Source organism: Microtus oregoni, unplaced genomic scaffold, assembly GCF_018167655.1.
Source record: "Microtus oregoni isolate MIOR12 unplaced genomic scaffold, Mior012 000003F_ref0000135, whole genome shotgun sequence".
Lineage (NCBI taxonomy): Eukaryota > Metazoa > Chordata > Mammalia > Rodentia > Cricetidae > Microtus > Microtus oregoni.
In genome coordinates this window covers 26,457,090-26,482,798 of record NW_024543062.1, presented here as the reverse complement: position 1 = coordinate 26,482,798, position 25,709 = coordinate 26,457,090, and the positions used below count along the sequence as shown (strand labels likewise).

General features: G+C 49.5%; 1 protein-coding gene across 2 annotated transcripts in view; it reads right to left on the bottom strand.

Moving 5' to 3' along the window:
* Window positions 1-1,175: 1,175 nt before the first annotated feature.
* Window positions 1,176-25,709, bottom strand: part of Taok3 (TAO kinase 3) — a 184,463-nt gene continuing 159,929 nt past the window's right edge. For both annotated transcript variants that reach the window (XM_041647302.1, XM_041647308.1), the window contains 5 exons: window positions 23,659-23,862; window positions 13,961-14,200; window positions 11,154-11,366; window positions 3,989-4,171; window positions 1,176-2,587 (listed from right to left, as the gene is read on the bottom strand). In XM_041647302.1, coding sequence (XP_041503236.1) covers window positions 2,426-2,587; window positions 3,989-4,171; window positions 11,154-11,366; window positions 13,961-14,200; window positions 23,659-23,862 — 1,002 coding nt within the window. In that variant the 3' untranslated portion in view covers window positions 1,176-2,425. The remainder of the gene's footprint in view (window positions 2,588-3,988; window positions 4,172-11,153; window positions 11,367-13,960; window positions 14,201-23,658; window positions 23,863-25,709) is intronic.

Below are 25,709 nucleotides of genomic sequence, written 5' to 3'. Positions count from 1 at the left end.
CTCCTAAAACATAAACACTATGGTCAACTTGGCGGCTGTTATTATGGCTTCATGGAGGAGATAATTAGTAACTTTGTAATTTTACACTTGTCACAGTGAGACCGACAGGTTATAGATGTTCTTCATTACTCATTCTCTTTTAGGATCCAAGAATGCTCCTCAGGTCCTCATTCAAAAGAGCAGTGTTGGCAGGAGCTGGGGCTGGGGCAGGGGCAGGTGCTGAGGCAGGAGCTGAGGCAGGAGCTGGGGCAGGAGATGGAGCTGGGACAGGAGCTGGGGCAGGAGCTGGGGCAGGAGCAGGGGCTGGGACAGGGGCTGGGGCAGGAGCTGGGACAGGAGCTGAGGCAGGGGCTGGGGCAGGAGCAGGGGCTGGGACAGGGGCTGGGGCAGGGGCTGGGACAGGGGCTGGGGCAGGGGCTGGGACAGGGGCTGGGGCAGGCTTAGTGCTCTAGTGCTGACCTAGTGCATTAGGAGGCTGAACTTAGTCCCCAGCCCTGAAGGATTGAAAACCGCTTGTGACCTCAGCTTGGCTAAGCAGCCCAGCTTTCAGCTCATTAGGAAAATACAAAACAGGGCTGGGTGTGACAACACAGGCCTATAATCTCAGCACTCTGGGAGGTCGTGGGGCAGAGGCAGAAGGATCTCTGTGAGTTCGAGGCCAATCCAGTTTACGTGGTGAGTTCCAGAAAAACACCAAAATGGAAAAACCAAAAACAAACAACAACAAAAAACAGAAACAATAATAACAGGAAAGGCAAAATCCCATTTCAACATGCAAGGCTTGCAGGGCTAAGGCGACAGGGGGAGACTACTGGAAGTTCCCTCTTCACTACACAGTTCCTTTAGTCAAAGGAGACCGGAAGGGATGAAGTCTGCGCTACAGTAGGACAGTGTCCAGGGAGAGTGCTCCCATGCCTCCTCCTCTGCTTGCTCTTCTTTGTGGGGTCCAGTCCTCTTGCCTGTGATCCCATGTGGCTTGTACTCCTATGGCTAGGGACCCAGGGAGGATGTCAAACACCGTACCTCCATCTCGGTCCAGAAGAAACTGAAATTTCGGCTTCCCCTCAGCATCCTTCTGGAAGCCCTGGAGCACCGTTCCAGGACTCAGCCCTTGAGTCATCCCCAGAGGCACCTAGAATGGAAATCCTGCTACAAGAACACAGCCAGGCAATGTGACGAACACTTTTATTTACAAATATAAGTAAAAGCCCTGACAGTTAACCATGCTCTCCCTTGGAACCTGAAAAATGTTTAAGTGGTTTTGTTTTTTTTTTAAGGTGCATGCAAAAGGAGTAAAGCCTTTTTTTCTTCATCATTTTTTATTGTAAGAAAATACACAGTTTGAAAGGATGGATAATGCAATATTTATGACCAAAGATAGGGGGCGCGGGGAGGGGAAGGAGAAATAAACGGAGATGATCCGACTGAAAAGACATTGAACTCCAGAGACGGAACTGGAAACCGCGGGGAGGTGGGCGTGGGTGGGGGAGGAACAGGAGGAGGAAGTAAAAAAATTTTGATCAGAGAAACAGTTAAAATACAATATGAAAATAAGCAATTCCTCTCCTTAGATTCCCTCTATACACAAAATACATGATTTGCCAAAGCCCAATTTTGTGCTACTGGGATTCTGTGAGTTCCGGACATGTATTCGCACCGTCTGCAACAGCAGAGGATGCCGGGATACAGTAGACCAGGCTGACGGCAAGGCAAACGCTCGCCGGCAGGTTCTTAAAAATCACAAGCTCTCTTCACCCCGCCCACCCACCCCGGCCCCAAAATAGTAATAATATGTTACCACTTCATATGTACATCACAATTAGTTCCTGTAAAATGTATCAAATTTTCAATCTTTAATAAAACTTTGTTTTTTTTAATTCCTGATGAATAAATACCAAAAAAATAAAATAAAATAAAATTATGCAGCAGCTGGTTAAGGTGTAAGGCTGCGGATTTTGTGTCTCTCTCCCCCTTGGCATGTAGTATTTATTTAGTTTTCTTTAGTTTTTCTTTTTTTGCTTTACTTTCACTGGTTGGTGACAATGAGAGATTGCTTAGAGCAATATACATCTGTGTTCCATCGCCGTTTGTTGATTGACCCTAAAGCCACTTTCAAGGTTTTCACCAGAACCTCTGTGGGCCACACCGGTACTGGGTGTGGGGGGTGGACAGTAGGGGCGGCCGGGCCGGCCAGCACTGACAGTTGATATGGGGGAGGAAAGGGCCCCTGATGGAGTAAGAGTAAACAGGCACTAGTCCGACACGATGTCAGGAAGAGAGAGAGAAAGAGAGAGAGGGAGAGAGAGAGAGAGAGTGTGAAGTGAGAGCAACGCCCGTTAAAATGGGGAATGTAGTTTTGTAAGGTCTGAATTTTTTTGTTTTCTTTTTTTCATTTTTTTTTTGTAAATGGCAAAAAAATTTAATCTCATCTATAGTCCTCCTTAGGAAAATCTAATGTCACCAAATTCCCAAATCCCATTCTGAGGCTCTCCATGTCAAAAGTCTCCGTCTCTCGCTCTTGTCTTTCCAGGAGAATCTTGATCCTCTCACTGCGTTCCTTCTGCAGGGCGGCCAGCTCCTCTTCAATCTGCACCCAGCACAGAAGAGGGGCTCAATGCCAACACTCGCTCCATAGCCACGAGGGACCCCCACCAGGTGCACACACACACACACACACACACACACACACACACACACGGAACAGCCTAGACCTGAGAGCCAGGAGCCCAGTGTCTCACACTTGCTAGGGCTGGGAGTTGGGGTACGGATGGGTGTGGATGGGTGGGGCTGGGGATAGAGGTGGTGCTGCTATCTGAGCCTGGGCATCCTCCCTGTGACTTTGTAGTGGCCGGACAGGGCCTCCTGCATCCTAGGAATTTGATTGTGGAACAGTGGCCAGGAGAGCAGGCTACAGTGTTGCTGGGGGGACAGAGAAAGCAGGGGTAACAGGTTGAGCAGAGAGAGGTCACCAGCTTGAGATGCTGTGTCCCCATGCTCTCACAGCAAGCTCCTTCCTGCTGAGTCATCTCCTCAGACCCTGAGATGCTTTGCATGCATGTGCACATGTGCATCCATGTACATGTTCTGTGGAAGCCAGGAGACAACGTCTGGTGTCACTCCTCTCAGCCCCAGGCTTGAGATGCTTCATGACACAGTCTCCGTGTGACTCTCCCTATAACACTGTCTACAGCACGCCGTAATTCAAGGGGGTAACATTTACTATATGTGGCAATAGCAACCTATCTTTGTTTCCCCTCTTTTTTAAAAAATTACTTTTACTTAATTATTTATGTCTATGTGAGTCTGTGTTTAAGTATTTTTTGTTTGTTTGTTTGAGACAGGGTTTCTCTGTAGCTTTGGAGTCTGTCCTGGAACTAGCTCTTGTAGACCAGGTTGGCCTCGAACTCACAGAGATCTGCCTGCCTCTGCCTCCCAAGTGCTGGGATTAAGGGCGTGAGCCACCACTGACCGGCTTGTGTTAGGTATATACATATGAATGTAGTATCTGTGGAGGCCAGAAGAGGGTGTTAAATACTCTGAAGCTGGAGTCACAGAACGTTGTGAGCTGCCATGTGGGTTCTGGGACCTGAACCCTGGTCCTTTGGAAGAGCAGCAAGTGCTCTTCTGAGCCATCTCTCCAGCACCTCACTTTATTTCTTAAAGAATCCTGTGGGTAATTCCTTTTACTGAAAAAAATTCCAATCTTATGTGATTTTTTTAGGCCCCTGGGCAGCCGTGTTAGCATCCCATAGTTCTTAAGTAAGTGATGTCACCTAGCTGGTTAAGATGGCGGGCTTCCTAAGCAGAACCTCAGATGGTTGGATAACCTTCCCAAGCCATCATGTCCCAGGCCTGGAGGTAATATCTGCCTCTCTTGGGTACCAGGGGTAAACTGACAGTCTGATCCCGGGTCACTAGGAGGGATCCACACAAAACTGTGACCCTTCCCCACTGCAGCCCCACCCGTGGTTCCCCAGAAACTCCCTACCTTCTGCTCAAGATGCGCTCTGCGCAGAGACACCCTCTGCTCTAACTTCTGCAGCTCCCGCTCGTGCTGGGCCTCCGTCTGCATCTTGATTTTGCTCTGGTAGGCATTGAGCAGCTCCATCTCCTGCTGGAGCTGTAGTCTCAGGGCCTGGCACTCTGCCTCTTGCGCCTCATCTAGCCGTAACTATGGATACAGAAGACACACACTGAATATGTCTATATGCACACAGCAGTCCGCGCGCACCACTCGGGACAATTGAAAAGGGTTTCCTTGCTCTGACTTAGGTGGAAGGACAGAAACTCGATGGATACTGCAATTTGGAGCACAGCCAGTGGAGTCTACCCGGGTGGCCACAGGATCCTAAGGACACCCTTTCTTCAGTGCAGGCCCCAGAGCCCAGGAAGGCTGCCTACTCTAGAGGCTAAGTCTGTGCACTCTGGAGGTAAACTGCTGACCCTGAAGCCTGGCTCTTTCACTCCAGGGTGGCATTTTGTCAATAATTATTCAGCCTCCTTTGGTCTCATTTCTTTTTCTTTTTTTCAAGGAAACGATAATTCCCATTAAGATTGGCATAAACTTCAAATGAAAGAATTCATATAGGATCCCAATCCTAAGACCCCACAATACTACAATGTCCGATAAACAGCAACTATTACAATTTTTTGGTTTTGACAAGACTGTGTTCATATTTAAACACCTTTAACTATAAAATCATGACCCATTTAGTGCTATAGAAGTGAATTCAACAATAATTCATACAGCGCGAAGACCATGCCATTGTAGCTGTTATAGCAAACAAACCATGCTGGCCAGGCTGTGGCTACACATGGCATCTTTGTCACTGCCAACCCAGAACCCCATGGGTTCAAAAATCTCACTCCTTGAGAGCAGCTCATAATCTCTGGAGATGGATTTTGCTTCACAGCAATGAGATGTAGACTCTGCATCCTGGCCCAGTTCCCTCTGCTCCCAGCTGTGTGCCTCAACTTTACTGTTTGTACCCAGACAGCTAGATCTTATGTACAGATGGGCCAAGTCCACCTGCTTCTAGAAGAACAAGGGCCTGAGGCCAAACGGCTCCTGTGTCAGACTATGAGCATGGCACAGGCCAGTCCTCTGTCCTAGGCCTGGGTATGTCCCCACCCCTGAGTCTCTCCGCCCCTCTCCATACAGGCGATTTCCCCAGCAGCATCTCCACCTGATCTGTGCCTGTGACAACTGACAGTGTACCCCTATCTGCAGCAGGAAGTGACTTTAGAAATGTTCAAACTACTTGCGGACTGCCATCCTTAGTCCTTCTGTGGGAAACACGCCATGGAGTTAAGGGAAAGTGTGCTTTCTGAGTCACACCCTAAGCAGTCAATGTTAAACTCTGCTAGCGAGGACGGGCCGCTTTCTTCCCATTTCCACTGGGGACATAGGCAGGGCTGTGCACACACATCGTCAGCCCACAGTCAGAATAGTTTACAGGTGGTGTTGAAATGTCCCGTGGCTCCCCGTGAGGACTGCTATGGATGTTCTCCTGATCTGAGAGGTTCCTGGCCATAAAAGAAAATGACAGCCCACTCATCTCCTATGTTCACACATTAGCTGCCATGAGCCCCGAATGAGCGGCCGAGACTTCAGACCGCCAGTGGGCAGTTTAGACCCTTGAAGTGTCTCCCTCTGACACAGGGTCTCACGCAGACCACACTGGAGCCGGAACCTGCCACGCAGCCAAGGATGACCTTGAATGTCTGATCCTCCTGCCTCTACCTCCCAAGGGCTAGTGTGCACTGCCACGCAGGGATTACAGGTGTGCCCTGTCACGCAGGGATTACAGGTGTGCACTGCCATGCAGAGATTACATGTGTGCACTGCCACGCAGAGATTACAGGTGTGTACCGCCATGCAGGGATTACAGGTGTGCACCGCCATGCAGGGATTACAGGTGTGTGCACCGCCATGCAGGGATTACAGGTGTGTGCACCGCCATGCAGGGATTACAGGTGTGTGCACCGCCATGCAGGGATTACAGGTGTGTGCACCGCCATGAAGGGATTACAGGTGTGTACTGCCATGCAGAGATTACAGGTGTGCACCGCCATGCAGAGATTACAGGTGTGTGAACCGCCATGCAGGGATTACAGGTGTGTGCACCGCCATGCAGGGATTACAGGTGTGCACTGCCATGCAGGGATTACAGGTGTGCACCGCCATGCAGGGATTACAGGTGTGTACTGCCATGCAGGGATTACAGGTGTGTACTGCCATGCAGGGATTACATGCATGCACTGCCATGCAGGGATTACAGGTGTGTACTGCCATGCAGAGATTACATGCATGCACTACCATGCAGAGATTACAGGTGTGCACTGCCATGCAGAGATAACAGGTGTGCACTGCCATGCAGGGATTACAGGTGTGCACCACCATGCAGGGATTACAGGTGTGCACTACCACGAAGGGATTAAGGTGTATACTGACATGCTGGGATTATGGGTGCATACCACCATGTTGGAATTTTAGCAGTGCTGGTAACAAAACCCAAGACTTTCTGGATGCTAGACCAGCCCTCTACCTCCTGAGCTACAGCCCCAGCCTACAGTTTCTTTTGTCTCTGGCATTTAGCTATCCTCAAACCATGTCTTGTGCCAGCTCTGACCATCCAAGTCCAAGTGCTAGAAACCACAGGAGTTGCAGATGTTGGAGTTTATCACCTGCAATCACACATGCAAATGCACTCTGAGGTTTATAATAATGTGGTGAATATCACGCTTGCTTCCTATAGTGGCTCACAGAGAAGAGGAGGCAAGGGAGTGTGCAGTGTAACTTAGTGGTGAACTAGTGTACAACCTGCACCCAAGCTGTGGCCCCTCCCTGCAACGCTGGAGACTGGAAGGCTACAGCCCCTAGGCTGTGGCTCTTTATAAATAAACCTTTACTAGGGCGTGCAAGCTCTCTCTCTCTCATACACACGCACACATGCACGCACATGTACACACGTCATTTCTGCCTGGGTCTGCAGAGGTGAGCTGGCTACTGGGACGGACACCTCATGGTCCACGCAGCTTCTCACATTTATGACTTGTCCCTTTACAGAAAAATTTACAAGGCCAGCTCTTGTCCTAAGCAGCAGCTAATGTGAATGGCTCCCTTCAGCGAGCCTCTGGTTCGCCCAGGTAAAGGAGGGATTAGCCTTACTTGTGGCCCAAGGCCAGGTGGGGTGGACAGCTGTGGCGGCCATACTCAGAGTCCCCTCCTCCCTGTTCCAAGAGAGAGGACACTGCTCTGCCTTAGCCCACTTTCCTTCCTCCATGCCTACCGACTCACACAACATGTTCACTAGCCCTTGCTGCAGAGCCAGGCCGTGCTGCAGGTGCTGTGTGTGACAAGAGCTAACGGGCAAGAGCCGGGCTCGGCTGTGGCTGGGTAGCTAGAGTGATTATGGGGCGGCCTGAAGCCCTGGTTCCATCTCCAGTCCTGAATGAACAGGCTGTGGCCATGAATGTCTGTAACCCCAGTCCGTGGGACCTGGGGAGGCAGGAGGATTCAAAGTCAACCCTGGTCACATAGTGAGGTTGAGGCTAGCCTGGGCTGCAAGAGACCCTGCCTCAAAACAAAACAAACAAAAACCAGGACAGGCTTCCTACCTGGTACTTTCCCCACTGCCTTTCTTTCTCCTTGACTCTCTCCTTTGGAGCATCGTCCCCCACTTACACCCCTCATGCTTGGTTTCTGATCATCTTTGTGAGATCCCTATGTGACCTCACCTCCCAGCAAGCCGTGCGGCCTTTCTTGCAATTCCTTACTCTAGCCTGGCCATTGTCCCTGAATTCTATGTTTTTCTCCCCGCTCTGCCTTCCCAGCTCGACCCTGACAAGCAGGACCTCAGGAAATGTGGGTGTTCCAGAGCCTTAGCCCACGCCCCCTCTAACTGCTCCTCCCAAGGGCTCCTGTCTACTCCAAGTCTCTCTTGGGCACATGCTGGCACACCAGACTTCCCTGGGGAGGTAAGTTCTCCAGTTTTCTCTCTCTGTTTATCTGCTGGACAGATTGGCCTGGGCGGTTTCCCAGAGCCCGAGTTTCATGTGACCACTACAAACTCTCCCTTCCTGCTTCCCTTCCTCAACCTGCCCCACTGTCTTTTTAACAAACTGCCACTGTCACCTACCATAAAGCTCAACCCAGAGACTTAAATCCTTTTTAAATCCTTACTCAGCATCTTGGTCCTGCCACCAAGTACACTCCCTGAACCTCTAACCTGCCTCTCAAACATGGCCCCGTCTCCCCTCACCCCAGTATTACATCTCCAGTGTAGCCATCAATCCCTGTGGCCAAGCAAGAGCAAAAGCACCACAGTGGTCTCCCATCGCTCTTGCCATCTCTCAGGGCATTCTCTACGTGTCTCTGAGGGATGGCTCCCAAACAGCAATAAAAGGCCACCAGATCCCTACGCTTTAGTGACACTGTGCTGAGGTCTGTAGGCCCGACTATGACCTGGCCCCTGTGCAACCCTCCTGTCTTATTCTCAGGCACGATCCCCAGCTCTCCACACTCCAGCAGAACTGAGGTCTCTGAATTCTTCAGATGGGCTATGGTTCTCCCACTCCTGCCGCCTCCAGACCAGGCTAGCTTCTGGTTCCACTGCTGCCTCCTTGCTTCTCTGCCCGACTCCACGTCTGGCAGCCCCCTTTTGATTCTGCTTCCTCCGCTGCCCCTGGAGAACTGGTCAGGGAATGAGGGTCATCCCCTCCAGGGATGCCTGGAGCATGCTGCGGACATCACAATCACTCGTCGGACGGACGGACAGACGAGTGAATGAGGTGTGAAGAGCGTGGCAGCACCAGCTAAGAACATGCCCGAGCCTCTTCCTACTGCTGGGAGCCTCATTGTCCCCTCGGCTTGCTGCACGTCTATCTGCCTCTACTGACGAGGATGGGAGAGGATTTCTTTTTATGGGCACTCTTTATTTTTGAGACAGGGTCTCATGTAGCCCAGGCTGGCCTCGAACTTGCTATGTGGTTGAGGATGGCTTTGAACTTCTGATCCTCCTGCTCCATCTCCCAGGTGCCAGGATCCTAGGTAGGTGATACCATGCTGGTTTATGCACTGTGGAGGATCAGACCCAGGGCCTCACACGTGCTAGGCAAGCACTCTGCCCACCAAGCTGCAGCCACATCCCTTTGAAGTGGAAGGACACCTCCAAGTCTCACTGTTGTGCCTCATGGCTAAAGCCGCTATCCAAAGCGGGGAGGTCGCTGAGGTTTGCTGCTCTCATGGCTCCTGCACATTTGAACCCAATGGTGGGAAGCTTTGCTCTGCCATCTGTGACTTGCTCTCTCCCGGACTCTCCTGATCTTTGGATTCTCATCCTCTTTGATCTATGTCTACCCTTCACACAGCCTTCAAACACGGATGGCTACCAGATCCTGTCCCCAGCCTGCTTCTCAAACTACCCTGCACATGGCCCTGGTAGATTTACTAACTCCTGACTGTTATAGCTGCCCCCACAAGGCAAAGGCATGGGACCCTTTGTCTTTAATCCTGGCATCCCTTCAGACCTGCAGATTTTAGGGTCTGCATCTCTCCACATGGATACAGGGCTCAGGGCCACCTTACTCAATCACTGTGCCCGGCATCCGAGAGTGCACCCTCTTTCCTCAACTCTCCCAGTCTCCTGGGAACTCCCCTTTGAAACTCAATTCTCTCTGCTGCCCCCCCAAGTGTTCCCCAAACCCTGCCCAGCCTTCACCACATCCATGTGCCTGCTCTCCACAACCCTCTTGTACTGTGTGGACCCCAGGACTCACAGCAACTGCACACTGGTCACCCGAGGCCTCTCGTAGAGCGACAGCTCACCTCCTGCCTTGAGGTTCTGACCCTTACCTCTATCCCCATGTGTGACTCTCCAGCTGTGGCAGGTGGTCAGGCTGGCCATTCATTCTCAGGCCTGTGGAGCTTCTGAATCTTTGCAGAGTGCAACCTCAGGTAGAACTAATGTTTCTGTTTAGTAAACCAGTGGCCATCAGTGCTGGTCATGGTGGGATGATGTCATTCAATTCCCTGACAGACCCATTTCCTAATCTACCAACATCCTTGGGATCCTGGGATCCAGTGGAGAACCAGGAGATCCAGTGGAGAACCAGGAGAGACTAGCCTGGGAATAAGACAGGAGGGGTACATGGGGGCCCCTCCCCTCCCTATTTCTTTCTTCCCTCTTCTCTTCCTCTTTCCTTTTACCCCTTCCTCCCTTCTTCTTTCCCTACCCTCCTCCTTCCCTTCTTTTCAGGGCTGGGGGCCCTGTTGCAAGTGGCCTCCTGATGAACTACATCCCCTGCCTTTGTTTTGCCAGACTGGGTCTTGCTGGTAGACCAGGCTGTCCCACTCCTGCTGCCTTAGTCTTCCGGATGCTGGCATCACAGGTGTGCACCACGGCTCCCAACCCAGTCCTCCTTCTTGAACCCCACCCAGGCTTGCCCTCTAGCTCTGAGCCCCAGGTGCACACTCTCCTTGTCTGGACTTGGCCTATACAGAACCATGTATTTCGACAGCTTCCTTTTTCTTCCCTAGGGATCTCTAGGCCAGCTTCCCTGTTCCTCCTTGTCCTTCCAAGTCCCTGGGTACCCTGATAACTAAGTACTCAGTGTGCTTGGCTATTACCACTCAGTGATCTGACTTCCCAGCCTTCCTGACACAGCATGAGACCCATCTAGCTGGTTCCCCTGTCTCTGGGCTCAGTGCAGCGTGCCTGCAGAGGCCTGGCCAGAGTTTGTTTAGCAAATATGTCTGTGTGTGTGTGTGTGTCTCCCCTCACTTGACTGTGGGCACTGAGGCAGCAGGGCCATGCCTGACATTGGTTGGGGTGGTGACTGGTAAACTTCTGGTGAAGAAGCGTATACACGTGCGCGGCATCCATCCCATCTCGCCCTCCCTGTGTGCCCCCCGGCTGGACTGCCACTGCTCCTTCAGCTCCATCTGAGAAGACGTATTCCAGCGAGTATCCGCATGGCCTTGGCTCTACTCGGCGTTGTCTTTTTCCTCCGTTCCTCGGGCAGGAAAAGAAGCCACCAATATATCCTAAACCAATATATCCCAGAAGGTGCTTGGGAATGAAAGCCGGATCTTGCATTTTCTTGAAATCCCGAAAGCTCTTGACGCTGTGGCAACAACCCTCCCCACTTACCGCCTGCGAGGCCATCATCTCATTAATGCTCTGTTCATACTGCTCTGCCAAGATGGCCAGTTTTCTCGTCTGCTCATCTTTCAGCGTCTTTAGGATTGTTTTGTGCTCATTCTTTGGAGTGACTTCCAACTGGTGGTTCTTGAGTGCTTTGTACTGCTTGGTCTGTACCTTGCAAGTGTCCTGAAACTGCTTCTTAATCTGCATTTCCATGGCCTGCCCGGGAACACGCAATAGAGAGAAAGAGAAACAGGTCAGTCCACATGCTTGGACACATGACACAGACCACGCATGGACGCCCCATGACAGCCATCAGTCCAGAGACCGACAGGACAACGCATGATGTGAGGGAACACTACCAGCCCTCGTCCCCTTTTCTTTTCTTTTTTCTTTCTTTCTTTCTTTCTTTTTTTTTTAACAGGACATGGATGGAAATGATTCTGATTTGAAGAATGGCTCTAGGGAAACAGATTATAACGGGGAACTAGATTCACAGTAGACTGTGGAGTATGATGAGACTTGTTAGCGGGTTGGCAGTTATTTCCCCAGTCTCTTCCTGGTCTGCAGCGCCTCCTATTGTTTGCTGTGTTTTCCTTCCTCAAGGTGAGTGCGTACACCTCCATGTGTGCACAATATCCCTTCATTTCCAGGTGAGAAAGGGGACGAGGCTCTACAGTCAGCTCCCATTGCCCTGGCTCAGAACGTCTTCTGCACACCCGAACAGTGCCTCATACCCTAACCCATCCCTACGTGACTTCAGCAGAAGCTGAAGGAGAAGAGTGGCCCTGGAGCTCTGACTCCATTAGAGGGTGCTTTCAGGGGTGGATGCCAAATGTGTACTCTGGGGAGCAGGAAGAGGAGCATGCGCAGGCCACTCTGCAGTCATAGGTCACTTGGACTTCTGGTGGCAGGGGTCGTGGGTGTGGCTAGGGTTTGCCTCGAAGGGACATGTGCCAATGTGACCAAGGGCAGCTCGCATCCTGGCTTTGTAGCCTTTATCTGTGCAGCAACCTTGTTACCATTACGGCTTCATCACCGACTGGGGCTAGGACCATGGACAGTTCTCTATCCACTTTCCCTAGGAGCACCTGTGTTCATGGAGGTCAGAGGACAACCGTCCCATCCATATTCTTTTTATCTATCTATCTATCTATCTATCTATCTATCTATCTATCTATCTATCTTTTTTTTTTTTTTTTGGTTTTTTGAGACAGGGTTTCTCTGTGGTTTCGGAGCCTGTCCTGGAACTAGCTCTGTAGACCAAGCTGGTCTCGAACTCACAGAGATCTGCCTGCCTCTGCCTCCCGAGTGCTGGGATTAAAGGTGTGCGCCACCACCGCCCGGCTTCTATCTATCTATCTTTGAGATGGTGTCTGGTAAAAAAAAGCCTGGGACTAAGCAGGCTAGGTGAGTGGCCAACCAGCACCAGGAAGCTTCCCAGAAAGGCTGGGGTCACACACATTGTTTTTTGTTGATTTTTTTTTCTCCTCTTCCTTTTTTTTTTGGTGTCACAGGGTCTTACTGTATAGCTCTGACCAGCCTGGAACTCACTATGAAGCTCAGGCTGGTCTTAAGTGCCCCTGTCTACCTCTCTGTGTGCACTACTATGCCCAGCCCAACCTTTTATTCTTTTTTTTTTTAAAATTTATTTATTATGTATACAATATTCTATCTGTGTGTATGCCTGCAGGCCAAAAGAAGGCACCAGACCCCATTACAGATGGTTGTGAGCCACCATGTGGTTGCTGGGAATTGAACTCAGGACCTTTGGAAGAGCAGGCAATGCTCTTGACCTCTGAGCCATCTCTTCAGCTCCCAACCTTTTATTCTTTAAAAACATAGGTTCATGGGCAGTGCTTCTCAACCTTCCTAACGCTGCCACTCTTTAACACGGTTCCTCATGGTGTGGTGACCCCAACCATAAAATTATTTTTGCTACTGTTATGAATTGTACTGTAAATATCCATGCTTTCTGATGGTCTTAGGCGACCCCTGGGAAAGGGACATTTGACCTTCATGGGGGTCATGATCCACAGGTTGAGAACCACTGTTCTAGGGGACAGAACTCAGGTCTTTGTACTTGCAAAGCAAACTCTTCATTGACAGGACCATTTTCTGAGCTGTCCTTGTTCACTTTACAGTTTTTAGTTTTATTTTATATGTTAGGAGTATTTTATCTGAATGTGTCTGTGTACTACATGGGTATCTAGTGGCCTTGGAGGCCAGAAGAGGTCTTGATTCCCTGGAACTAGAGTTGCAGATGGTTGTGAGCTGCTGTGTGGGCACTGGGAATCAAACCCAGGTCCTCTAGAAGAGCAGCCAGTGCTCTTAACCACTGAGCCATCTCTCCAGCCCCTTCTCACTGCCTTTCAAAGGTGGTGGGTGACCAATGGCTCAGGTAAGCGACATCCTGAACTACAGGGAGGACCAAGACCCCAAATGGCACTCTGCTGGGACCCTTAAGGATTCGCTAGGAAGCTGGAGCAGCACACTCCTACTGGCTTTTGCTCCCCCCCCCCCCCTCCGCTTCATAGGCTGAGAGGTGTCTTTAGACTTAGGGCTGCATCCTTGTGGAGTCAAGCAGTCAGAAGTTTTGTGGACAGGCTGCAAGTAGAGCAGCCCAGTGTTCTGGAGGCCAGCACTCCTTGGAGCAAGGACCCTGCAGCTTAGAGGGTTCCAAAGCAGCTTCCCAGCTTGCAGAAGGAGCCCTGGACACCACGCTTAGAGATTCTGATTCTGGGGTGTGACACAGACGGGCCCACCTGTGTGAGAATGCATGGTGGGTTTGGAGTGTGCTGATGTCCTCTTACCTTTAAGTTTTTCGGCTGTTGCCGAAGCTCCATGACATGCTTCCGGTGCAGCTCCCGCTCCCGCCTCTTATTGTACTCCAGCTGGTTCTCCAGCTCCGTCTGGTGCTGTAGCCGGATCAGATCCATGCGGAGCTTCTGCAGTGTGTGCAGCTGTCTGTACTCCAGCTCTCGGGTGGACTCGTCGTGCCGGATCAGCATGGCGTGCTCCATTTCCTTCTGCGTCCGCTTCTTATTTAGTTCCTGCATCCAGGAGCAGAAGATGAACGGAGAGAGATGAGTGGAGGGGACAGGGAGGGACACAAACATGGTGAGGGACGGCTCTTAATTAAGTCCATGAGTGTTTGTAGCATGACTTACTGAGATCAGAGGGGCAGTCCCTAGAGCTCTGCGTCCTGTGGTGAGGCCAGCTCACAAATGGAAACTTGCCAGCTTCAGAAAGCACTGTCTGCAAAATGGGACTAATTCCCCTGGTTGCTCCTGTCTCACAGAGGTGTGGGTCTTCGATTGTGTGAGGCTTTGGTGTGGTCAAGCTAGGGGTTCCCATGCTGGCTACTCATTGGAATCATAAGGAAACACACCCTCAAATTCTGACAATTGTTTGGGACCACCCCTCTACCCCCCATTTCATTTCCTTTATAAAGCTTTCTCCAGGTGACTCTTGTTATGCGACCAGTGTCAAGATCTCCAGGGAACTCTGCTGTGCGGACAGTGTTGAGAACTAAACTGGGAATGTCTGCATTGCCCTCAACTTCTGGGGAAATACCCTATTTTCGCACATAACAGAAGTAGGCCAAATTATCTAATTTTTAAAAGCGGCATTTAGACATGCTGGGAGGAACCGGAGGACACCCCTTCCCTCTTGTCCTTCCCACAGCAGGCAGGCCGACCATTTCCAGAGCTAACACTTGGGGTTTTCAGTTCTATGCCTTCCTGCCTACCCTCTTATCCTCCCTTCCTTCTCCTGAGGCATTGGAGACTGAACCCAGAACCTTGCACATGGTAGGTAAATGCTCTTTCACTGAGCCACATCCTCAGACTGCTCCTTAGTTCTATCCACGTCCATCTGATTCCCTTTTCCTCCCTTCCTGGGATAGTGGGGAAGGACCCACTAGGGGAAAAAAAGATCAAGTAAAAAGTTTTTACCCACTAACTCGAGACGATTTTCATCTCTTACTCCGAACTGGGTTTTGAACCCAGATCCTTGCACATGCTAGGCTACCACTGAGCTACATCCCCAGCCCTTTGAGGCTAGCTCCTCAATGCACTAGTCAAGCCCTGGATTTATGCCAGTGTTCACTACTAAGTGGTGGCTGCTGCCCTCGACTTGGAGCCACACTAATAGTGACTCAGGTGCCGGTCTCACAGCTGACTGCATCCAAGGGAGATGGAAGGCCTAATTCAGGCCAGTCTATTTTCTCTCCTAGGAACGTGGGGCTGTGACTCAGGGCCAGTTGTCTCTGTGGTGGCTGCAGTGTTGGCACACATGCAACTATGGGATGCCATCTTCTGCGACACTTAGATAAAGCTAGACTTCAGAAGCGAGGGAAGAGGGCGACAGGGGGAGGGGGAGGGAAGGAGGGAGAGAAGGACGGGGGAGAGAGGGAGAGAGAATGGATGCAGCGAGTGTTTAGTGCCCAAGTGCTGGCTGCATTTCAGCCCATCTCTATGTCCAGCTGTAGTAACTGCTACTGAAGTCTGTTTGTTCATTTCATTTCTTTTTTTCTTTTTTAATTTGTGAGACAGAGTTTCACTAGGTAGCCTAGGCTGACCTAGAACTTGCCACTTAGACCAGACCGGCCTCAAACTCCCAGAGATCTGCCTGCTTCTGCTGCCTGAGTGCTGGGATTAAAGGCGTGGGTGGCTGTGGCAGCTGCTATTGCGTCTGACTGGTACTTTTCCTGGTATTTTGACAGTAGCTCGCCTGGTCTGAACTGAAGCCAACCCAAATAAATTCCAGGTAACAGGCAAGCAGGAGATTGTTAACCAGCGCCGAGAATCAGGTGCTGTACAGATTTCAAAGGGACAGTCAGGGCTGGGAAGTGGCGTTCCAGAAAGAATGCTTTATGAAGTTTTGGGGAAGAAAGCTTGCCGCTGGACTTGGCAGGGGAACAGCTGGGTGCCCAGCCTCTCTCAGGGCCAGGGAGGGTGAGATCTGAGGCATTTGTGTTGCCAGGGTGCCAGAAGCAGGTGTGGATAGGCTCTTGCAAGCACCCTGCACCCCCCCCCCACCCCCCGTAGCCCCGAGCACCAGAGCATCACCACAGAGCTCTCAGTGACTCAGCCAGCAAGCATCATTATACACGTGCTATGTGTCAGATACTGACATCCCACAACCCGTGGAACTGGAACAAGGGCATCCCTGGGGCTCGGTGTTTAATGCAGGAGTAGATACAGTGTAAACATGGTTTAAATGTTTCAATTCATGAAAGCAAACTCTGCCAGCTTCCACACTTTTCTTTCTACTGTTTTGTTTCTGCCTCTTTACAAGAACCACCGAACTCTTCTTCTGAAAAGAATTATTTTTATGTCTAAGAGTGCTCTGCCTACATTGTATGTAAAATGCACCACATGAGTGATGTAAGGGGCCAGAAGGAACTGGAGTTACAGATGGTTTGAGCCAACACGTGGATGCTGGGAATTGAACCCGGGTTCTCTGGTAGAGCAGTGTGTGCTCTTAACCACTGAGTGACACCTCCAGCCCTGACTAAGTGTCTTCTTTCAAAGACTAGTGAGAGGTACTCGGGTGGTACCACAGGAAAGTGGCTGCTCCCACATGTCAGACTGTCAGGTCAAGGAAAGCTCCATAAGAGGGTGAAGGTCCCTGTCCCTCAGTTACCTGAGTCACAGCGCTGAGCTTACAATTCCACATTAACTCCAGAAGCCCAAGTTGAGCTCAAGTTGCTCACAGACTGGAAATACAAGACACCAAGCAAGTACTTTCAGTGGTTTCACTTCTTGAGTAAATTGGCTCTGGGTACTAAGGGACACCTACACGGGACACTGCGGGTGCCGAGGGACACTTGCAAGTGGCGCTCTGGGTACTGAAAAACACCTGCACGGGGCACTTTGGGTACTGAAGGACACCTGCACGGGGCCTTGCGGGTGCCGAGTGACACCTGCATGGGGTGCGCTAGGTTGAGTTATTTACACTGAGCTACACAGTGGCTGCTGACCAATGCTAACAGTTTGGGAGTCATCCGAGCAAAGCTCAGGTGAGAGTTAGCCTTGGTCCTTTTGGTGATTCGCTGTCTGTGGCTTTGGCAAGCTTCCTACACAGGGAAGCCCCTTAACGCACACGTCGGTTTCTTCAGGCATAAACTCAGGGTCTTCCCACCCAGCACAAATAAGGCTTGTGAAGATGATATGACAGACCCTAAAAAACGTTTCAGAATGTAACCATGTCTCATTGTTTTTCTATACTTGAAATGAATAACTGGGCAGGCAGAGGCAGGCGGGTCTCTGTGAGTTCGAGGCCAGCCTGGTCTACAAGAGCAAGTTCCAGGACAGGAACCAAAAGCTATGGAGAAACCCTGTCTCGAAAATAAAAAAAAAATAAATAAATAAAAAAGAAAGAAAGAAAGAAAAAGAAAAAGAAAAAAACAAAGAAAGAAATGAATAACTGGCATAGAGTAGTTTAGATTTAGTTTTACAAATTATTTAGAAAATTTAACTATGATACCAAAAGCGATTTCTAGGCTGCTCCCTTTATCATAAATCCCATATCTGAGCTATTGAGGTGTAAGATGGTCAACTGCTTATAATAGTCCAAGCCACAGGAAGCCCTTTTGTGTCTGTCTTGTTCCATATCGATCTTACCCTGAGTCCAGGGCATGCCTACTTGACAGCATGCAATGTGCTTTCAGATTTTTCCTTTTTTGTGAGAGTCTTGCTATAATGCCCAGGCTGGTTTCCAACTCCTCCACCCAGTGATCCTCCTGCCTCAGCCTTCTAGGTAGTGAGGACTTCAGGTATGCAACACCATACCACTTCTCAATTTAATCCCAGCACGTGGGAGGCAGAGGCAAGCAGATCTCTGTGAGTTCAAGGCCAGCCTGGTCTACAAAGTGAGTTTCAGGATAGGCTTCAAAAGCTACACAGAGAGATCATTTACCCCCCCCCCCCCCAAAAAAAATCATCTCATACAGCTCACCCAACTCTAAGTGCACTTCTGTAAGGTGAAAACCTTGCAAAGATTTTTGTTTATTTATTTATTTTTGGCAGTATAGATGGTCTGGAACTCTCTATGTAGACCAGGCTGGGCTCAAACTCAGAGTTCTGCCTGCTTCTGCCTTATGAATGTTGGGACAAAGGCGTGGACCACCACCCTAAGGGCTCCTTATAAAGACTTTCCTATGTAACCGTGAGGCTCTGGGGAGCCAAAGGTCTAAGATCACAGACAACTTCTGTGAAGTTGAATAAAGGCTAGAATTCTGTTTTTCTGGTTTGCAACATTTTCTGTGAGAAAATATCCCAAGGAAGTGAATTTTCCTATACTCTACTTTTCCAGTATGGGTTAGAATGCTCTAGACACTAATGACATACTGTATGTTAGAGTCATGCATGTCTGTGGCATGTATAAAATCAACAAAATGAGCTGATGGCATTGGTGACCCCGCCCGCATGTGCCCACGAGGTTCACATGCCCTGGGGGAGGGGAGCCAGAGACACTGGCTTTCTTTCGCCAGGCAGGGAGATAATCCCCAACCCTACTGAATGACATTTCTGCAGTGCTGCAGATTGAGCTCATGGCCCCATGCATGCTAGGTGAACTGTCTACCACACCTGCAGACACTAAAAACACTTACAGACAAACATGCTGTCTGAGGTTGGTGGCGTTGACAGTCACATTTCCACAGATGCCCTAGGTACGGATCTGTGACTATGGGTGACTCCCGTGATGCTGTGCAGAGCAGGCAGTACTCTACATGTTTCATGGTAAATGGAGAAAGGCAAACAAGTATGGGGGACATCTGATATTTCTGCACTCTCCCCACTCTGGCCTTCCTCTTCTGCTTTGAGAAGGTTTGCTGGAATCAGGCTGTTCCGTTAAGGACAGGCACATTACCGCTCAAGTTCTCTCTCTCCTAGCAACTGGGTTTGATACAGAAATATACATTAACAGGGTTGAAGAGATACAGCCATGGCAGTGCCTAGAGGAGCAGAGCTCTTGCCTGGGTTGGGTTTCCAGCACCCATGAGGTGGCTCATAATCGCCTATCATTCCAGTTCTAGAGGGATCTACCACCACGTTCTCGCCTCTTTCACATGCAGATAAAACACATCCATATGCATACACTAAAAATAAAAAAATCTTGAAAAATTTCATTACCATGCCCAACCCAGGCAGAGTTTGCATCTATTGCTTGTAGATAATGCCACAGAGTTAAAATCATACATGAGAAACAGGGGTGGGGGGCTCTAGAATAATATATGCTAAATGAAAGGTTGGCTTTTGGGGGTAGAAACTGGGTGATATGAGATCACGAAGAAAGTGTGATATTGATCAAAAGAGCAGCCAATTTTCATTATGTAAGATGAGTAATTTCTGGAAATCTAAAAGGACAGCATGATGACAATAGCTTGCATGGCAATCTTATATTTGGGAGAGAAATCTCCTCACTCAAGCAGGAATATACCCTTGCACATAATGTATGCATATACACATATATACTTGCACATAATACATGCATACACACGTGTATAATGCATGCTTATACACTTACACATAATGCATGCATATACACAAATACACTTGCATATAATATACGCATATACATGATACACACATAGTGAATGAACACGCATGCACAAAGACATATGCATACATACATGCAAATAATGTATGTACACATTGCATACAACATACACATACAAGCAGAAACTATGTGGGGCTGATGGATATGACAATAAATTCAAATATGATAATTTCACAATGAATACTATGTCAAGGCATCAAGCTATATACCTTAAATGTAGACAACTTCTATCCCATAATTAAAAATAACATTTCATATCACACTTCCTGCTTCTGTTTTTCATGTTCTTGCTGCTTTTGTAAACAGGAAAGCACTGAATGCTTTCATGAAAGTGGTTCTAGGATAAGGCCAAAGCAGGAGACTATGAACCCTTAAGAAAAATACTCTCGAGGGCTACTCTTTGTTCAGCTGGTTGTGTATGTTTGTGTGTGTGTGTGTGTGCGCGTGTGTGTGTGCGAGTGTGTGTGTGTTGTTCTGTGCAGTGTCCTTGGAGGCCAGCAGAGGGCATAGGATTCCATGGAACTGGAGTTACAGGCAGTTGTGAACAACCATATGAGTGCTGGGAACTGAACCCAGGTCTATTGCAAGAACCATGAATGCTCTTAATCACTGAGCCATAACTTCATGAAAATAGTTTTTTAAAATCATGTTGGGAGCCAGGTAGCAGTCGGGAGGCAGAGGCAGGTGGATCTCTGTGAGTTTGAGGTCAGCCTGATCTACAAAGCTAGTTCCAGGACAGCTATGGCTGTTATACAGAGAAATCCTGTCCTGAGGAAAAAAAATCATGTTGGGGAGTAGCTACTTTCTATAACTTTTATTAATGATAACTGACCCCGTGGCCTTGAAATTTTCCTAAATATCTGCTATTGGAATAACAGTAATTGTCAGATAAAAAAGTATCTTACTTCTAACCAGCTATAGGGCTTTTTATTTTTATTATTTTACAAAACCATGTGTGTGTACATGGCATGTGTATATGTGTCTGATGTGTATGCATGTCTGTGTGTATATGTGTATGTATGCGTGGTGTATTGAATGTAGGGGCATGTCATGCCATGCACGTATGTGGCGGTCCGGGGTTCTCCTGTCTGTCTCCCTTGCTATAAAACCACTGCTGAGGAGCATGTGAATTCCAGATGCGTGTGTGCTGTGAGCTCTGCTCCCTGTGGGCACTGGGGATCTGCACTGGGGTCCAGGCTTGCACAGCAAGGGCTTTACCCCCTGAGCTTCTCCCGCATTTCATTTTCAGTTCTGACAGGTCTGGGATATTCACTGCTAAGATAATTGCTTACCAAAACCTTCTCTTAAAGCTTCTGTCTCTAGCTAGACCTTAGTGTCTCAAGTCTCAGATCGGAAAGCAATTTTGACTCTGCCTCCATCTCTCCTCTCATCGACTGCCAAGACCTGTTGGTTCTTATTTCTTTTCTTTATTTAGGTTTCTGAGACAGGGGTTCTCTGTTTAACAGCCCTGGCTGTCCTGGAACTCGCTCTGTAGACCAGGCTGACACCTTGAACTCACGGAGCTCCACCTGCCTCTGCCTCCCGAGTGCTGGGATGAAAGGTGTGCCCACCACTGCTCTGGTGCCTCTTTTCTTTTGAAGTCAGGGTTTCCTGTAGCTCTGCTGGCCTCATATGTCCGAGTACTGGGCTTGCAGATGTGAACCATCATACCCAGTTTGCGTGGTGCTGGAGGTGGGATTTAGGGTTCTGCCATTCTAAGCAGACTCAAATTGAGCAGTTCAAGTCCCATTTACTCTGTCTGAAGTCATGGTTCAGACCCAGCTGCCGGTTGTACCCACCACCATGTTGTCCACACCAATTTCCTACACTTGATTTCTTTGCTTCTAGTCTCTTCCCTCTAAGCAGCGTTTCTCAAATATTTGTGTTGTTATTACCTCCGTAATAAGCCTGTCTCATTTCTCCTTTATTTGCTCGTACCCCTGACACACCAATACTACAGCTCCACTGTGTGTCTCTGTGTAGGGGCTCTGGTCCAGCAGAGCGCCCCACACTGTCACGGTATCAAGACCCCTCTTTTCATCTTTGAACCCACTTCCATTGCTGTGGTGGACCTCATTCTCATCAACCTGTGGATCGCTCCAAACGATGCTCACCTCTGGTCTACTGTTTATGAAACCCCTGCCCTGGTCAGAAGGGCTCACTAGTTCCTTCTTCCCAGATGTCAGAACACACACACAGCCTGCCTGGGAGCCCAGCACTCAGGAGGCAGGAGGATGGACAGTTCAGCTCAGCTGGCCCACAGAAGGAGAGCTTGTCTCAGAACACAGAACAAAAGAGGTTTTCTGAAACACTTTCCCTAGTTGCTCTTATGTTGATGGTATTTGAACAGATTGCTTCCCTCTTCCATGTTAACACTGGGTTTTTATGAACCATCAGTAGTTTTGTTTTTGTTTTTTGAGACAGGATTTCTCTGTGTAACAGTCCTGGCTGTCCTGGAATGTAGACCAGGCTGGCCTTGAACTCACTGAGATCTGCCTACCTCTGCCTTCCAAGTACTGGGATTAAAGGTGTGCGCCACCAATGCCCTGCGACCATCAGTATTTTTACCAATGGCTCAGTGTTGTGTCTTCTCAGATTATTAATACTTTTCTGACAGATTGACATGTCTTCTTCTATATCCTCTGTCTCAGTGAGGCCCATCACGCTTATCTAATGTCCCTAACTGAAAGACTGACAGTTTTTACTATAATAATTATTATTGCCATTATTGTTATGATTGTGTGTATGTGTGTGTGAGCATTTGCATGTGTGTGGAGTCCAGAAGGTGACTTTGCGTGTTTTCCTCAATCTCTATCCACTTTATATTTTCAGGCAGGGTTCCTCACTGAACCTAGAGCTCCCTGATTAGGCTAGGCTGAAGGGACAGCAAGCCCCAAGTATCCTTCTGTCTCCACCTCTCCAGTGCAGGGATTACAGATGCACACTGCAGCACCTGGAGTTTTGCTTTGGTGCTGAGAACCCAGGTTCTGACATTTGTGTGGCAAGCACTTCACTGACTAAGCCTCCTCCCTAACCCCATCCTCATTATTTCTGAGATGTAGCTCAGGCTAGCCTCAAACTTGTGATCCTGCCTCAGTGTCTTGAGTAGAAACCAAGAGACTGCTTCCAGACTCCTCTGTTTGAAATCCCCATGGGACACTGTTAGGAATTAGCAGCAGCCGGCGTGAGGAATGCCACTCTGCTATGACCTCCCTTTCTGTGCTGCCACCTCGGCTCATGGGGAAGATGGCTGCTTCCCTCCCTGCTCTCTTCCTCTTACCCGCATAGTCTGGTAAGACACTGATGCTCTGGGTCTTCAGAGCAAAGCTAGTGCTTGCTGGGTTGCTCCCCTGCCTCACACAACCCCTCTGATGGCTCGCACTGCCTTCAGGGTAGTCTGAAGGCCTCACTTTAAACCAGGCATGTAGCCTGCTCCAGCCAGCTCCCCTTGTTCCCAGGCCGCCTTCCGCACACCTGGACCACCTCTGGCTGCCCTTGAGGTCTCCTCCAAGCCCCCTTCTCAGCCTGCCACTGCCACTCAGGCTGGAGATTGACTTTGGCAGTCAGGTGTTGCTTGGTAGCCCTGGTGTCTGCCACAGAGCCTGGCATGAAGGAGGCCTTCTGTAGGCATTCGATGACAGCGTGAATGTGATGATGCCGAGCCTCACAGGCCAGGTAAGTATTTCTTGCAGAAGCAGGCCAGAAGTGGAAACTTTCCTCTCTCTCACGCCTGCTCCGTGCGGCAGAATGCTCGCGCACCTTTATTCTAGCCCAGCTTTGCACCTGTTTAAGGCCAATCAGAAATGCAGAAATGCGGAAATGGCTCTCCCCTACTGCAGGTACCTTCATTCCCTGACACGCTTGTTTGTGCTAATGGCTAAAAACACTGGAATGGAGGAGACGGACCCCCGCTGCCCCTCAGACGCCTCGGTGGGACAGATACCTCCCGAATGTTCTGCTGTTCCACCTCATGGCGCTTGATCATTATCTTCCGCTTGAAGAAGCGGCAGTTTCTGTCGTAGTACAGTCTCTGCTGGGTGAGCAGGTGGGCTTCCTCCTCAGCCTGCGTATGCTGCAGGTTTTCTTTATGCTTCGATATCCGTTCCTGCTTCTCCTTCTTGGGGGTGCTATGGTCCTCGTTCATTTCCTGAAAACAACAACATAAACATATCCAGGTCCATCAAACTGGACGGCACTGGTTAACTCTTGTAGACGGTGAGTGTGGACCTCAGCACAGAAAGGCTCTGTGGTACACACCCCCATTTGTCTTCTCCCCAATTACTTGAGTGTTAAGTGAGAGGAGTACTTGAATTTGCCTCGGTGTGGTGTCTCACTTTCGGAGATCATTTATTCAGTCATCAACCAACAGCTCTAAGCCCTGACCACAGGATTAGTAGGGGGCAGGTGAGCAAGAGGTCATGGTGGCTCGACACTCAAGGGCTGGACACCCCGACAACACCAGATTTAAGAGCTGTGGAGAGGAACTGAAGTGACCGACCGTCAGACACTGCCTTCAAGGGAGGGGCAGGGTCCTCAGAGTGTTTGGTGGGAAGCGTTTGACCTCAGTAACAACTACGCTGACATTGGAAAGAATTGGTGGGAGTTAAGCAGGAGAAGAAAGGAGAATATTTCTGATGGAGGAACAGCCTGTGAAAAACTCTAGCATGGGTTGGAAATAATTCGGTCAAGAGGTAAGAGGGGGCAATGGTCCATGGGGTCTCACAGGCCATGAGGCTGGCCAGGCCAATGGACACGTAGACCAAGTTCAGATCAGGGTTTTATTTAGTCCTAGGTTGAGCCCAGGGACTCAGACATGCTAGATCCCAAGTCCGCCAATGACCCACAGCCTAGGAAAAATAGCTGTTCTGTGTGTGGCGTGCCATAGTGAGAAAGTGGATGCTGGCTGCCATCTGGGGAGCAGGGCAGAGGCAGGACCGGGACCATGTCTGTGTAGGCAGCTAGGAATCTCCTGTAAAGTCGAATTGGGGGAACAAGGAGGAGGCAGAAGACTACAAGAGCAGTCATTGGTTTTGAGTTAGGAAGGGACACTGCCGATGTCGCTAATTCGAGTTCCAGGAGAGAGAGAACTGTGCTCCATTTGGGATCAGAGGGTGAGGAAGCCACACATAGGGAATCTCAGCTGAAGAGCCGGGATGCCAGTGTGTGCATAGGAAGTCTCAGCTGAAGAGCCGGGATGCTAGTGTGTGTGTCTGTGGGGGGCAAGAGGATACTTCTGGGAAGAGCACAGCGTATTCACCCACCTTCATTCACCCCAAGGAGCCCGACCTATGTTTGGTGAACCCTCATACTTCTGAAACCATTTGTTTTTCTTAGTGTTTGTCATGAGCCACCAGTATTTAGATTAGTTTGCCCTTAGCCAGTAAGTCCTTGTAATCAGGGAACCGGTGAGAGAGAGCTAGATGGTGCGTCTGTCTCTCTATGCCATGATCTCACCTCTAGGTCCAGCATGGGCCCCAAGTTTGCACGCCTAAAATGTGACCATAAAAAGTCACTCCAGTGTCAAGACTGGATTACTAACTAATGTCCTTCCCATCTCCCTGTGATTGGTCCGCAGGTGAAATCCCGAGGTATCTAAACACACATGACGAGCATGCTCTACTCATAAGTGGCTGAGGCCACCTCAGATTGACTTGGGGCCTGCTTTTCTCCAGCAAAAGGCCGAAACCTTCTATGTTATCTAAGTATGGTGACCCAAAGCTAACCTGAAGACTGGGTTGGGCGTGGGTCAGAAGTGTGTGTTTTGTGGAGAATCTTTTAAAGGTCTGTCAGTTGATCCCCGACATCCTGGTGTTACAAAGGCCCAAGATGGTAGTCACGCTCCTAAATGACAACCTCTGGAGCAGGGATGAACATGTGGAGTTTATAAAGACAGGGCGTTTGGAGTTGAGGGAAATAGCAAAGTTTCCTACTGAAAACAAAGCAACCTGCAAGACCTAGCGCTATCCTGTTGATCACAGAAGAAAAATATAAATG